Source organism: Mustela nigripes, chromosome 7, assembly GCF_022355385.1.
Source record: "Mustela nigripes isolate SB6536 chromosome 7, MUSNIG.SB6536, whole genome shotgun sequence".
Classification (NCBI taxonomy): Eukaryota; Metazoa; Chordata; class Mammalia; order Carnivora; family Mustelidae; genus Mustela; species Mustela nigripes.
Genome location: NC_081563.1, coordinates 110,839,957 through 110,855,116, shown reverse-complemented (window position 1 = coordinate 110,855,116; position 15,160 = coordinate 110,839,957). Strand labels below are relative to the sequence as shown.

Sequence of the window (15,160 nt, the reverse complement as noted above, 5' to 3'; positions counted from 1 at the left end):
AGCCTAGTGAGTTATACCCAGGCTTAAAATACCTAGCTTGCATACTTCTTTTGGGGCTAAGTGCTAGAATACCATGGAGTGCCCTCGTCTCCTAAAAGAATAATACAGCCAAAATTGTTCTTTAGCCCATCTGTAGAGGACTGGGTGTTCTCAGAGCCCTGGAGAACAAACACTGGCGAGCCTCTGGTATCCACTGAAAGTTTTATTTCTTTAGGGTTTTATCTCAATCAGTCCTTTAAAAACCAAGTAACAGACCTGGGGGTTAGGACATGGGGGCTGTGCCTCCCTCCGACTGAGCTCGGCCAGCAGTAGGAAAGAGGGAGGGGGCACAGGACGGCAGAAGCCAGACAGCAGCAGCAATAACGGGAGTGACCACGGCGTCACAGAGCCAGCTCCCTCCTCTCCCAAGCCCTGGCTACAGCCCCTATGGCTTGGGGTGGGGGGAGGGCAGAACCCACCCCAGGCCCCTCCTTCCCCTCCTCAGATAGCCTCCCTGGGGGCTCAACCCAATTCATCCAGCAGGAGACTGAGGCACACGGAGAGGAGGAAGTGGGAGAGGAGGACACAGGAGAGGCAGGGAGGTGGCACAATGAAGGCAGAGGTGAGAGGCCCCTGGACACCCCACCCCCGCCCCCACCCCGGGGAGGGGTGAGGAAGCCACACCATCACACAGCATTCGGGGAGATGAGGTGGGGTTTAAGGCTGTGGGGCCCCAAGGCGCGCAGGGCCGCAGGCCTCAGTCGAAGCCATGCCAGTCGCTGTGCTCGGAGTCGTATTCTAGCTCAGCACCCACGCACTTGACCCCATCAAGCAGCATGGGTGTGCCATGGTGTCGGTCTGCAAGGCAGGTGACAGATCAGAATGCCGGGCTGGCCGCTGGCCCCACCCACTCTTAGGAGACCCCCCACCCTTTCCTCTAGGCTCTGCTAGGAGAGTCAGGAGAAAGGCACCTGCGAACCCTAGGCCAGGGTAAGGACACCTTTTTCAGACAGGGAGAGCGGAAAGCCCTTGCAGCCAAGCTGGCACCCCCCTCCCATAGCCAGACCCAAGGCTCGCTAGCTCACCCATGACGCGTGCCTGCACTGTCACTCGCACGCAGGTGCCGGTGCCTCCTTCACAGGCTAGCAGCATCTCCTCCTTGAGGACACCCTCCTTGTGTGCCGAGTACTCACACTTGACGCTGTAACCTGCCCAGGTCATCAGCACCTCCATGGTCTCCCCCCCACCCCACCCCACCCAGCACTTACTGGCCTCAACCTGCCACCAAGACTGGCCACCTCCTCCAAAGGAGCGAGGACAGCCCAGGACCTATCCCCCGCCATCCCCAGGGCTGTGCAAACAGGCCTTGGAAACTTCCCACTCTTCACTGAGCTCTATATGCCTCCAACCTGTGGACAACCCCATTAGGGCTCCAAAGGTCAAACTCAGGTTTCCAGGAGGAGGGCCCGCTGATTCCCCAAAAAGGCAGACAGGGAGAGGGGGTGATGGGGAAGAGGCACAGGGCAAGCCCTCAGCAGATCAGGTGGCAAGAGGTAAAGGCCTGAGGGAGCTTGCCAAATCCCCGCAGGGGCAAGGTCTTGAAGAGGAAGTCAGGGAACGTGAAACTGAAGCTGGGGTGTCAGCATACTATGAAACTGACACCCTAGCCTTTGGGGGAGGGGCAGGGGAGGGTGAAGCAGCCCCAAGTCCAAAGCCTGTGACTGACAGGTGCTAGGATGTAGCTGCCCAAGATTCCTGGGGCTCTGGCAGATTTTTCTTGAGGGGCAGGCAGGAGGGAGAGCTGGAGGCCCAGAGCCCATCCTTACTGAGGGAACTACCATGTGATGCACAGGCACAGGCCGGTAGTGCGAGCCCATGGACTTCTGTCCAGGAACAAGGCCTGGGGTATGGGACCTGCCAAGATGCAACACTTCGAGCCTGTAAAAAGGCCTCATGTCCCCCAACTTCTGAACTGCCCATCCACCCTGGAAGGGGGAGAGGACGCACCCCATGCACTCACCCCCACTCCCACCCAGGCCCCGCTGGAGGACAGCAGGCCTCCAGCACCCTGAGCAGGGGACACACCTTCTGGGATGGGCAGGACGCTGAGGAGCTTGAGGTGTAGGCTGGGGACTGGAGCTTCTCGGACATCCTTGCTCAGCCTGAGCACTGGGGGCAGAGTGAAGGTAATCTCATACCTGTGCAGGATCTTCAGGAAGCCAACCTGTAGCAAGAAGACAGGGGAAGAGAGGGAAGCACCTTCACTCTCAGCCTTCCCCAGGGCCTGGCAGCTCCTTCCACCTAGGATCCTGTGAGCCCCTGTACCTGCTGCTTTAGGGATCCCAGAGGGGGAACTAACTCCCTCCAGCACTCCAGCCTGGCCACACCCCAAGCCCAGTGGCTCCAAGCCCTTTGCCTGAGGACCTCATCCCTCCAGCTTGCTACTCAACATCTATTTCATGGGCCCCACAGTATATGGTGGCCCATTTTATAGATGAGGACATGGAAGCCAGACAATGACTGGTGGGGACACCACACAGTGTGGCCTGGGTAAAGCCCTCCCGAGGCCTCTTAGCCACTCCTGCCACCTGTGGCACATAGCAAGCACCTGGCATTGCCCATAAGGGGAAGTTCAAAGTCCCACAAGATGGCCATTCACCTGGCCCCACCCCTGCCAGCACCTGCCAAGAACCAACAGCCTGGGGTCAGGGACACTGGTCCTCTCATCACTCACATGGAGATAATGGGCAACACAGATTGCACGGGAAGGAGGAGGAGACAGAATTAGAAAAACAGACACAAGGGCGCCTGGGTGGCTCAGTGGGTTAAGCCTCTGCCTTCAGCTCAGGTCATGATTTCAGGGTCCTGGGATAGAGTCCCGCATCAGGCTCTCTGCTCAGCAGGGAGCCTGCTTCCTCCTCTCTCTCTCTCTCTGCCTGCCTCTCTGCCTACTTGTGATCTCTGTCTGTCAAATAAATAAATAAAATCTTTAAAAAAAAAAAAAAGAAAGAAAGAAAAACAGACACAAGACCATCTGTGTCAGTCTCCAGCTGGCCCACCGGCACCTGAACGTGGATGTCTGCCTACCACTCAAAGGCTCAGTGTGCCCAGAGCCCCAACTCCGGGCCCAAGCCATTTCCGTTGTTCATACACAGTGACTGGCAAGCAGTGCCCCCTGAAACAGATGCCAACCTTGCTAAGTCCAGTCGCGTACTGGGACACAAGATGGGGTGGCTGCTGAACAGGCCGGCTAGCCAGAGTGCATTCTGTGGGGTGCGGAGGTGCATGTGCTCACAGTGGCAAGGGTCAGACAGTCCAGGCCTCGGGGGCTTGTTAGGACTCGATGCGGGAAGCACTTAGCTCAGCGGGATAGACATCACCACATGATAAAGGTCAGCCCAGGGGCTCCCACACTCTGCAGGTGGAGGACACATTTCTCAAGAGGCCTTTCTGGCTGTCCTGCCAATGGTGACCCTGTGGTCCAGCTGCACCAACTACAGAATCTTCCAGAGGAACTCTTAGAAATGTTCAAAAAACACTCGTTGCTGCTCCATTTAAGTAAAAAATAGAAACGTTCATAATACCAGGAATAGGGAACCAGCTAAATCAATGATGATATACTTAATGGAATTATCAGGCAGTCTGAAAATCTCGTAGAAAATTATTTACTGACCTAGACAGGAGATGGTTCACAAGCAAGAAACAGCATGTCTGTTGTGATACCAACTTTTTGTTTTTGGAAATGAAGCAAAAAAAAAAAAAAAAAGAGTCCTGGAATGGCACACATCAAAATATTAACTATTAACTGTGGTTGTTGTCTGGACAGTATGATTGTATGCACTCTTAAATTTCTTTACAGTTTTCTCTAGCTTCCAGATTTTCCCTAGTGGACGTCAATGGATTTTGCAGGGGGGGGCAGGGGGAGAGGGAGCTATTCTTTCAAGTTTTGGTTCCTTCCGTTAATTCCCTGGACGAAGGTGCTAGCTGTAGGAAAAGAGTGAGGATTTTACAGTTGGGCAGAAATGATGAATCTGGGCCCCTCCTCAGGGAGGCCCCGAAGGACCAGATGCCCTCCCCTTGGCTGGGGCATTCCCACTCATCTCCAGAGCTCTGGCTTACTATCCAACCTAAGGGCCTCATTCCCTGTTTTGCCACCAATGCTGTCCCCTTCAGACACTTCCTCCTGCCCCTCCCAAGTGGATGTGGTATCTGCTGGTGCCCCACACTCAGAGAAGCCATGATGGAGGGTGTGTGAGACGGGACTCCCACCAGGAGACCACAGGGTGATAAGAAGACACTAAAACCGCAGAGAGCCTAAAGCCACCAGAGGTTTGGCAAAGGGGGGGTGATGGAAGTCACACCCTGTCATCAGCAAAATTATGTGTCACACCTGTATGTGAGATGTGTGTATGTATATGTCACACACATTCTTTCACCTCATGCTTGCACCAACTCAGTGGGGTGTGAACGGTCTTCATCTCAGAGAAGAGGAAACTAAGGTGACCTGCCCGAGGTCCCAGTGCCAGAACAGCAGGCCTGGACCTGAACCCAGGCCTTGGGCACCTCAGGCTTGAACACCACCTTCCACCACTGCTCTTGGGGTGACACTGATGACAACAGCTCTGTCCCACTTTGTTGGAGTAACGTCCTAAAGGCACTCATTTCGTTGCAGTCTTGCCACCTTCCACTTTACAGACAGGGAAACCAAGGCCCAGGGAGGGACCAAGATGTGCCTCGGAAGCCCACTTAAAGGAAATGAAACAAACAGGCCCAGGAAGCCAGGCAAGGCTAGGCAAAGGCCAAGGGAGCAAGGCGGATGGTGGGGGGAGGGCCCATACCTTGACCAGAAAGCTGCTGTCACTCTCCTGGGTGACCATGACCACAGAGTCATGCAGCTTCTCGTCAAAGTGGACATGGCTCTGGGAGCCTTCTGCATCATGGCCTGCTGCAAAGCGGATACTCCGGACTCTGGGCTTGTTGCCTGGGAAGAGAAAGAGGAGAAGGCTCCAGGAGCTGCTGGCTTCCTCTACCCCCAGGAGACGACTCCCCCATGTCACCCCATGCCTCCCCCACCCTCTACAACTGCCCTTGACATCACTCAGCAGCCACTGGGTGGGCTCCTTTCAGGGCTAAGCCACATCCTAATGGATATTGGAGGTCATGAGGCTTAAGACCCTCTACCTTTCCAGTCCTCCCACAAAATATAAGCACCCTGAGGATGGGTGCGTCAGGGATTAGCTAGTATGACCCCTTACTTAGAGGAGATGAGGCAGTCCTGCAGACTCTCAGCAAGCCCCAGCAGACTCAGCCCCAGGCCTTGGGTTCCAGGTCTATCAGTGCCAAGGCCCCTGCCTGCCCCTCCTGATGACCCCAACCTGAGAGAGGAGGGGGCAGGGACTGGAGCAGGCTCTATGAGACCTTTCTGGAGGTGGAAGAAACAAAGGGGGCCAAAAAACACACTGAGCCCACCTAGAAGAGGCTCTAAACCTCATCCCTGATCACCAGCAAGGAAGACGGAGTTACCCAGGGGAGCCTCCCAGACCCCTCCCAGAGACACCCTACCCTCCTCTACTTAACCACCACCCCCCCCAAAAAAGACACACGCACACACAAGGCCATCAGCTGTTCCTAGCTGGGTCCGGTTCTCCGAGGCCTGGAGGCAAGGAGTTGAGACAGGCAGAGCAGTTGGAGCTGGGGGGACGGCCTAGGCTGGGGGAGGCGCATGTTCCCATAAACAGGACCCCAATCCTCTCTGGCCCACAGCCACAGCCTTTGGGCCTCCCAAGACCTCTGCCCAGAGCCCTTTTGGTGGGACTAGGCCAGGCCTGGCTTGGTCTGAGGAGGCAGGAGGGGGCAGCCTGACCCCTCCCCACATTTCCTGCTGAGCCCCCACCCAGAACTGACCCTCAAATTTTACCTGGCCTCCCTTGCCTGAAATGCTTGAAGAGCCTTTCTGGACCCTGAAAGAAACCCAAATTCCCTTCTGGGGCCTCCTGGGGCCCTACCTACCCCGTCAGCCTCAGGGCTCACCCCAAGGCTCTAATGCCCTCCAGTCCCCACAGCAGAACAGGGAAGCTGGAACATGGGGACTGGACGGCAGACACCCCCATAAACCCGCACACCAGGGAGCCAGCTGGAGTCTCTGGTTCCCTGCTAAGGCTTGGGTGAGCGCCGGGACCCAGCACAAACACTGGTATAATTACACTGATGTAATGTAATTCACTCAGACATGCGCACGCGCGCGCGCACACGCACACACACACACACACACACACAGCTGATGCAGGCCCCACATGCAACAAGAACCCTCCCGCCAGGGCCCACTAGAAGACTGGTGCAAACCCTGCCCAGCCGGAAGGCACTCACCCTTGTTGGCTGCAGCCATGGATGCCCTCCCTGCCACGGGGTAAGAGATGCAGCTCCTGCCAGGCACCGCCGCTCAAGCGCAGCAGCCTCCCATGCTCCGGGGACACCAGCAGGAGCCTGAAGGGTGGGGAGTCAGGAAGGCAAGGGTCAAGGCCACCCAGGGGCCCATGGTTGGTGGAAAGCAAAGCAGAGACCTCCCTTCAGGGGAAGACACTAAGACCCAACCCCCTGCTTTCAACAGCCAAGGGCTGCCTATATCCTCTCGCATGGGGGGGCTTCTGCCCCCACTCCCCACAATCCCCAAGAGCCCTCATGCCTGCCTGATGCCCTACTGACCCAGAGCCTTGCCAGCATGTGCCGAACTGCAACTTCTGGGTGCCAAAGCGCCACTACACAACCCACCCGAAGCTGGCAGGAAGGACAGCTTGGAAAGGAAAGGGACATGACTGGCACTTTTCAGAGGCCACTTCTCATGCTGCTAATCTCAGGGGCTCTCCCCTCCAGCAGCCAGACACCACATTATTCAGGTTATACACCCAGTGCAGCTGGGTCAGGATGCTTGATCCAGAGTAAGAATGGGGGCCCCCCCGCATAAGATGGGCTCTTGGAGCTTCCCTCCAGGTGATGGCTCAGGGCCGGGGGAAGGGGCTGCCCCATGGCAATGCAACATTTGGCCTCTGGCCTGATTTTCTGGGCTGGCTTAGCTCCCCCTGGGCAGCCACAGGGCAGGGGCAGCAGGAGGCATCTCCAGGAAGCCTGTGTGAGCAGCCTGGCCCTTGATGGTCCATCTAATAAGCATCAAGAAAAAGAATGAGTCCAACTAATGGAAACAGATGGAATACATAAAATTGGAACATTCACAGAGATTACAGAAAGAGAAACCAAAATAAACAAACCCAAACCCTCATTTGTCACCACTGACAGTAGCAATACCCTAAGTCTTCACTCTGAAAATTTGGTAATAAGGATGGGTGGCTGGGTCACGCCGTCAGGGTAAACACCCAACTCTTGCTTGCTTACTGCTCAGGGTGGGATCTCAGGGTCGTGAGATCAGAGTCCTGAGTCAGACTCTGCATTCAGTGCAGAGTCTGCTGGTGTCCCTCTCCCTTCCCCTCTGCCCTCCACGCCCCCACATGCCCCCACACGCAGGAGCTCTCTCTCTCTAAAATAAACACATAAATAAAATCTTAAAAAAGAAAGAAAGAAAATTGGCAACAAAGGGAAATCATTCAGCCTGCCTCTTAGCCTTTCAGGTAACTAAATCATCTGACTACGGTTAAAGGAAAACCCTTCTTTACAGAAGAATTCTCACTATTCAACAACAAAAGAAAAAACAAATGCTAAACAATTCTGCAACCACCAAAGAAACAAAAGCTGGAGGCAGGGAGGCAGGGGAATCTCGACCCTGAGGGCAAAGGTCGACAGAAGCAGGTACTCACAGATGCCCAGTGCCCCACGGACACTTCAGGGGACCGAAACAAGTGTGCAACAGAGGATGTGGTGACACACACTCGTCAATCTCCTGTCACTCCCAGTGGGACAACCTAACACACAGAGGCTTCCTGAGGGGAGGGGGCATGAAGTCACAGCATCACGGACGAGGGGGTCCTACCTAAAATGTCTGACCTGGATCTAAGGAAACCCCTAGCTTCTGGCTTATTGAAAACGCTGAGGTGAGTGACATCTCTGAGGAGATGACTCCTGGGGAAAGCAACAAAACAAACCCAGAAGGCCAGAATGTTCTATAGGGCAACTGACCCATCATTTTGGTTTTTCCCCCAAACTGCAAGAAAAATAAAGGAGCAGCAGTTGGTCTAGATAGGGGCTGGCCGAGCTGCAGCCTGAGGCGGCCGCCTGTTTTCTGTAATATTACTGGAACACAACTGCACTCATTTGTTTACGTGGTGTCTAAAACTGCTTTTGCACTAAAGCAAAGCTACTTTGAGTAGTTGCAGAGACCACATGGCCTGCAAAATCTAAAATATTTACTGTCTGGCCCTTGACAGAAAGTTTGCCAACCACTGCTCTAAATTAACACACAAAGAGACCAAGAAGCAAGGGGACTCAATGGGACAGCTGACCTGGTTTTTTCCACCACGTCAGCTACAAGGTGAAAAATAAATGCGGGGGGGGGGGGGGGGGGCTTAAAAAAAAGAAAGAAAGAAAAAGGATGTTTAGGGGATGTTTGGGAATGGGAAATGTGAATAGGACATTCACATGGATCTTAGATGGTGACATTAAGAAACAAAAGCAGGGGTGCCTGGGTGGCTCAGTTGTTAAGCATCTGCCTTAGGCTCAGGTCCTGATCTCAAGGTCCCAGGATTGAGCCCCACATTGGGCTCCCTGCTCAGCGGGAAGACTGCTTCTCCCTCTCCCACTCCTTCTGCTTGTGTTCCCTCTCTTGCTGGGTCTCTCTCTGTCAAATAAATAAATACGATCTTTTAAAAAAAGAAAGAAAAGCTAATCTTGTTAGGTGAAATAATGGAATTGTATCGTATAGACACATATGCCCTTATTTTCCAGAGATGTCCGCTGAAGTATTTAGAGATGAATAACCCATGAATGACTTTGGCTAATTCAGGGAAAGAAAAGAAACCACATGGTGGCCTCACAGTTGGGGGCTGGGCCTGTAAAGGACATGACCTGGAGGTCTCTTAGGTACCAAGCTGCCCTTGGGAGCAGGTCTCAACTTCCTTTTCACTTCCCAGTGTGAGATAAGCCCACCCAGCCCCAAACGCCTCTTGGGCAGGGTAAACACCTCAAGTACCAAGAGTCCCCAGGTAGGAGGCCTAGGAAGGTACAGAGAAAGGCAAGGTTTGGGTCTCAGGTCCCAGGCCAGCACCTGCTCCACCATCCTCCACCCCAACTGTTGAAAGCTAGCTCCAGGCCACAGTCCAGGGAAGGGAACTGTGCCCTGATTTATCTCTGCTCAGGGCCAATCTGGGGTCAGTCCCAGAAGGGCACCCCCTTAGCCCTGGAATGCTCAGCTTATCCCCAGAGAGCCTGGCCCTTGAAGAGAAGCCTCTCCCAACCCACCCACTCCAGCCATCCCCTGAAGCAGTGGATTCAGGACAAGTGAAAAATGACCAAACACAGGGAGCAGAGGCTTCCCCAGCCACATGGGAATGAAAGACCAATGTCCACAAGGTCCCTGCCACTGCAGCACCCAAGATACTACCTGAGGCCCAGGTGAAACTCAACCTGTGGCTGGTGGGCAAAGGCTCCAGGGCACTCCTTCCCCAAATATTCTGACCCAGGACTTGCAGGACCCCCTCTCTGTCTTTGCCACCAAGCCACTGCCTATTGGCTGCCTGTGTCATTCAGGCCCTCCCTTTAACCAGGAATAATCTCCTGTCCCCCACCCCATACCTTAGCCTCAGTCCCCCTCCTATCCCAAGACAGACCTGAAAATCTTTAAAAGGATCCCCCGTTTGCCCCCTCTGGGATCACTTCATGTTCCCCACCTTACCAGGGCAGTGACTATGTTTTTGCCAAACTCTGTGTCCCCAGGACCCGGACCAGCACCTGGCAGGGAGCAGCTGTGTCTGGTTTATATTTGTTCAATGAATGAATGACCAAACTAAGGGGAACCCAAGGATGCCCCTTGGCTGGCACTCTAGGTAGGTGTGACATGTCAAAGCCAGTGACTCGACACAGGAAGCTCTCAAAAAGAGGAACTCCCCACCCCACTCTCTTAGCCAACTCTTGCCCCAAGAGGGTACCCCCTCCCCCCATCTCACAGAATGCAGCCTCCCGCTGGGCATTATTCTGGCCTTGCCACAATCTGTTACTCCCCTTGAGATGGAATGCCCACTGAGGGCAAGACCAGCCTCAGCGTCTCACACACTGCCCGGAGCTCAGTACAGAGCAGGCATTCAGGCACGCCCGTAACCCTTGGGCAGTGAGAACACTGAGATGGAAGGCAAGTGACTTAAAGGGCCCAGAGGAGGCTGGAAAAAACAAGCTTCCTTTCTCAGCAGAGAGCCCTGTCAGTCGCCATCCCCTGGGAGCCAGACTCTCATCCAAACACAATTCCTCATCAGAGGCAAGAAGAGAGGGTATCCACTTTCCCCTGCTGCAGCCATGTCCACAGGAACTCCCCTGGAGACCCCAGGCCTCCTGCCATGCCAGCCAAGTCCTGAATGCAGCCCAAGCTGCACAGCCCCCCAGAGACAGCAGGGCCATGGTCAGGAGCATGGGCTCCAGAGCCCGGCAGTCTTGGTTCACATTCAGGCAGCATGGGAAGTTACTTCGAATCTCTGTGCCTCAGTTTCCTCCTCTGTGCCACAAGAATAAGCCATGACCTCTTCCTCTGAGGGTTCGGTGTAGCTAACACCTAAAGCTCTGACACCACTCTCCACTCCGCCCTCATCTTTGCAAAAGCAAACCCCAAAGGCCCGGTTTCTGAAGCAACAGCAATTTCAGGGCAGCACTGGTAAAGAGGCTCTTCAGGCTAATCCTGGAACAGTCACCAATGGCCCTCAGAGGGGAGCCCCAGGGACTTCAGGCTTCTCAGAAAACAGCTCAAGGATTCAGGGGCTACCCTCCCCCTTCCCTTTTCCTGCCTTCCTCCTCCCCCACTCCCAGGCCAGCAGGGTCCCCCAGGGATTGCCAGAGAGCAGACTGCTGAGAGTCTGTCCCCTTCAAACAGAGAAAGAGGTAAAAGGAGCATATATTGTGAGAAATGCCCCCACCCCAACAACAAAAACGAAAGGAACCCCCTCCCCAGCATAGCTGGGCTATCAACAGATCACCTGTGATACCACGGACAGTCACAGGATGCAGAGGGCTGGAAAGCTGGAACAAGGGCCCTGGGGGCTTCTCTGGCTCTCAGCTACTCTCAGAAAAATTGAAAGAACCTCCTCTCTGGGAGACAGAGAGCTGAGGTCCCTCGAAGCTTCAGAGAGAAAGACTGTTTCAAGGTTACCCTATCCAGGGCAGGGCTCAGCCAGGCCCAGAGAACTTCTGGCATGAGAAGGCCCAAGAATATGGCAAGTGAACAAACAGATGGACCAATGGAGTTACACAGAAACCCAGGGTTCTCAGCGCCCTAGACTCTGGCCCCAAGGCTCCAGACTGGAGGGAGGGCCAAGACAGTCTGTCTGTGGTGAAGTGCAGCTCCAGAACATGCCACCTTGGCCCCCCATCCCACAGCTGCACCCCTATACCACCTCCCTGCCCCGTAAGCAGCCCCCAGATAGATCCCAGATCACAGGCACCACAGGGCCAGCCCCAGCTCGTCCTCTGCTTTGTGGCTGGGGGCACGGCCCCAAACCCTTGAGGCCTCATTTCTCATTCATTCCTCCAGCTCCATTCTCAACCTGTTCAAGGACTTCCTGAGCCACAAAACTCCATAACCTTCCACTCTCTCTGACTCTGCTGTCCACCTCCCCATAGCCCAGGGCTAAATCCTGGCTTAAGCACTCAGTCCAGCAGCACTGTCCAGTCTCCCATTAAAGCTCAAGCTTGTAGGGGCACCTGGGTGGCTCCATGGGTTAAGTGTCTGCCTTGAGCTCCCGTCATGATCTCAGGGTCCTGGGATCAAGCCCCCTATCGTGCTCCCTGCTCTGCAGGGAGTGTTTCTCCCTCTCCTGTCTCTCTCTCTCAAAATAAATACGTAAAATCTTAAAAAAAAAAAAAAAAAAAATCCAGCTTATAAACAGGGTTCCCACTGAGACCACACTGACCTGCTGACCCCAGAACCTGACATAGGTCTGGGCACAGAGTGAGGGGACTGCATACTTAGAACAAGGCCTGAAAAGGCAAAACTGGATGTCAGGTTTGTTTGTGGCAGTTTTACATCTACTCTCTCTGGATGTGACTCCAATTCCTCCTCCCTCCACAGGCCCAAAGTGCAAGGATAAGTATGGTGTTCTCTTTGTCACAAGCAGGGGTCAACTGGGGAAGAGACTCCCACTATCCCACACCCTGGTGTCTCCCCAAAATGTCCATTCCCTCCTCAAAACCTCCCATCCTCCATGCCTCAGCTTGAGGGTCCTTAGACCCCTCCAGCCTCCAGATTGCCTGTCCCACCCCGGTCTTGCCCTCAGCCCGTCACCTGAAGGCCCCAAGAAGTAGAGGCCAGGCCAGGTCTAGGGGATGGCACCTGCCCCTGACCTTCTTCAGCTCCCTGGGAAGAGAAATGCCCTACCCCCACTTGCCAGCGAGAAGATTCAAGAGGAAAGGCAACCCAAGGATTCTCTTCTCAGTCTAGCAGGGTTCCAAGTCCAGAATCTAAATAAAACCCCTTCTGCTGTAGTGATGGGGAGGCGCTGGCCAAGTCCCCAAAGGCATCAAGGGCCCAGATTTAGGACCCTGTCCTCTCATGCCTCCATTCCTGTGGGTGTGGTGCCTCATCACCGCCCCTTTCTTATCTTCTAGGGGAACAGATGCAGGTAGACGCTCCCCCTCCATCACACCCCTCCTGGGCTTCTAGGCTGCAGCTCTGTCCCCTAGAGATAATCCTGTGCCCTCCCCACCTTCACCTCTGCTGACGCAGGAGTCTCAGGAGCCCGCACTCCCCGACATCACCGACCTCCTCCCCGAAGGCGTCCAGGCAGGAGAGGCTCAGAGGCTATTGGTCCAAGGTCACACGTTGAGGCGGTGACAATAGCGGGGGTGGGGAGGGGAATGCTGACGGTGCTGACCCCATTACGCCCCCGCCCTAACTGTGTCACACGTGCCCCCGACAGTGCGCCGCGGAAAATATCCCCGCTCCACCACCTAACGGTCACCCGCGGCTTCCGGGCTGACATTTCCCCAGCTCAGATGCCACGGAGCACTCCCGGGTGCTGCTCCAGTGCGGAGCCACCTCCCCAGCTCCGTGGGCTCCCAGTTACCAACTGCCTAGGACCGGAGGGGACCTCAGCGAACGGGGCGGAACCGGGAGATGTCTGGAGGAGAAGCAGTCTCACCGTGCAGGGCGCACCCCGGGACCGCTCGGGCAGGGTCCACCGCGGCGGCAGCCGTGGCGGTCGCGGCGGCTGCGGGGGCTCAACGCCGAGCACGAGGAAAGATCCCCGCGCCGCCACCGCCGCCTCCCGCCTCACGGGCACGCCCCCCACCCCCGCCCATTGGCCGGCCGAGGGGGTGGGGCGAGGACGCTTCCGACCAATAAGCGGGCGCCAGAGAACCGCCAACAGGCGTTGCGCCACTGTGTCATATGCAAGGGGCCCACGGCTGCGCCAGGCCAGCCCACACCCACCCACGGCTCGGCGAGTTCTCGCGATGAAGGCAGCCCGGCCGCCCGCTGTGGCCCGCCGCCAGTGTGGGCCAGAAAGGGAAGAGGGAAGGAGGAGCGTCTAGAGTAGTCCCCGCCTGCGTTCCAACTTCAGCTGTGGAGTTTGCCCTCCCGCCTGGGCCCCAATTCGGAAGGGGGCTCTCCTGGCTTTTGTTTCCTAGAGCGGCCGTAAGTCCGAACTCAGAGATAGTGGGGCACCTAAAGGTCGTCTTTCTCCTTTCTCCCTAGGCTTCCAAGCCCGCATCGACAAGCCCATCGATATGGGCATCACTAGGTCCTGTTTCGCAGCTGAGGAACCCGCCATCCTTCCCACTCGGCGACCCCCGGGTTTCAGCCTCTTCCCCTTCCACCCATCCCCCCTCCTTGGAGGAAGCGCTCTCTTGCTGACTCGAAACGCGTCCTGGGAGCCCGGCCGGCCCGAATAAGCATCAGAACAAAGAAGGCAGGCGGGATGAACCTCGGGGGACCACATCTTCTGCTTCTGGTCTCCATGGAGGCGGTCGCCATGACAGCGGGAGGCGCCCCGCACAGCGCAGCGGCGTGGTGTGTGGGCACCTGCACAAGAGCCCGGGAGCGAGAGGCGTGGCCCTAGGGTCTTTAAGAGTTCCAGCCGTGGCTCAGCCAGGCGCCTGGCTGTCCTTGAACAACAGTCCCCCTCCCCCATTTCGCAGTCTGTTACAGGGTCCCTAAACTGCGTGCGGGGAACTGTCCGTTGCACGAGGTTCCCGTCTCCCAATCGGTGTAACCATGGGAGAGATGGTATGGCAGGGCTGAGGGTCGAGAAGGACCTCCAATGTCGCCGCCTTTTGGGGAACCGCCAAGGCTCGTATCCTCTCCGCTGGATCCCTATGGTCCCTAACCTATCCCATGGTGTCTGGTCTCCTCACTGTTGACAAATTAATCTTTCTAAGCTATTGTTTCCATCACACCTTCCTCTGCTCCAAAGCCTCCGTGTGCTGGGACTGTGTCCAGCAGAGCTTCACAAACTTTTTAGAAGCATTTTTGGGTGATTGGTGCGCACTCTGGCGTTTGAGATGCTGCCCTCCAGCGTGGGCACTGAGAGATTTCCACATTCTGATCCCAGACCATCCGCTTCTGTCAGATGCTTTCTAACTACCCAAACCCACAATTCCATGTGCCCCACTATCCTCTCCCCCCCCCCCAAAAAAAGTGCATTCCCATGTCTATTCTATTCTTCAGCCTCTGAAGTTGGCAGACAGTCTGGCCCAAAGCAGGCTGCAGATCTATCTTGTTTAGCCCACACGGGGCTTTTTTTAAGATTCTAATTCTTCCTCGTCTCCTCTTTTTCTTCCTCCTCTCCCTTTTTCTCCTCTCCTCTTTCTCTTTTTCCTCTTCCCCCTCTTTCCCTTCTTATTCCCTTTTGAAATATCAGAAGCTCTAACTGCGTGGGCTCACATTATAGCCTGGGACCAGAGACTGGCACATTCACCTTGTTGTTGTGCCCGCCAATCCCTATTTTCTCACATTGATTTTACCTTCTGGGTCTGTGTAGGCATTGATTTCCTGATGCCCTCCTTATGCTATCTTTCTACGTCAAATGTCCTTCCCACTCTC

General features: G+C 55.5%; 1 protein-coding gene across 2 annotated transcripts; it reads right to left on the bottom strand.

Moving 5' to 3' along the window:
• Positions 1-187: 187 nt before the first annotated feature.
• LOC132021763 (adipose-secreted signaling protein) lies at positions 188-13,408 on the bottom strand. Of its 2 annotated transcripts, none has more exons than XM_059406615.1 (6): positions 13,260-13,408; positions 6,346-6,462; positions 4,818-4,960; positions 2,065-2,203; positions 1,065-1,187; positions 188-837 (listed from the first exon to the last, which is right to left on the bottom strand). In XM_059406615.1, exons 2-6 carry the CDS (start codon positions 6,362-6,364, stop codon positions 737-739), a joined length of 525 nt encoding a protein of 174 aa, XP_059262598.1. In that variant the 5' UTR covers positions 6,365-6,462; positions 13,260-13,408; the 3' UTR covers positions 188-736. The 2 variants fall into 2 exon arrangements, with proteins under 2 accessions (XP_059262598.1, XP_059262599.1); XM_059406616.1 differs by lacking the exon at positions 13,260-13,408 and adding an exon at positions 12,831-12,921.
• Positions 13,409-15,160: the final 1,752 nt, after the last annotated feature.

Excerpts from the sequence above, each read along its gene's own strand:
- LOC132021763 (XM_059406615.1), bottom strand. Across the intron at positions 2,204-4,817 it reads ACAGCAGCTTTCTGGTCAAG|GTTGGCTTCCTGAAGATCCT; the intron begins GTATGGGCCCTC and ends TTCTTGCTACAG. Across the intron at positions 838-1,064 it reads AGTGCAGGCACGCGTCATGG|ACCGACACCATGGCACACCC; the intron begins GTGAGCTAGCGA and ends CCTGCCTTGCAG.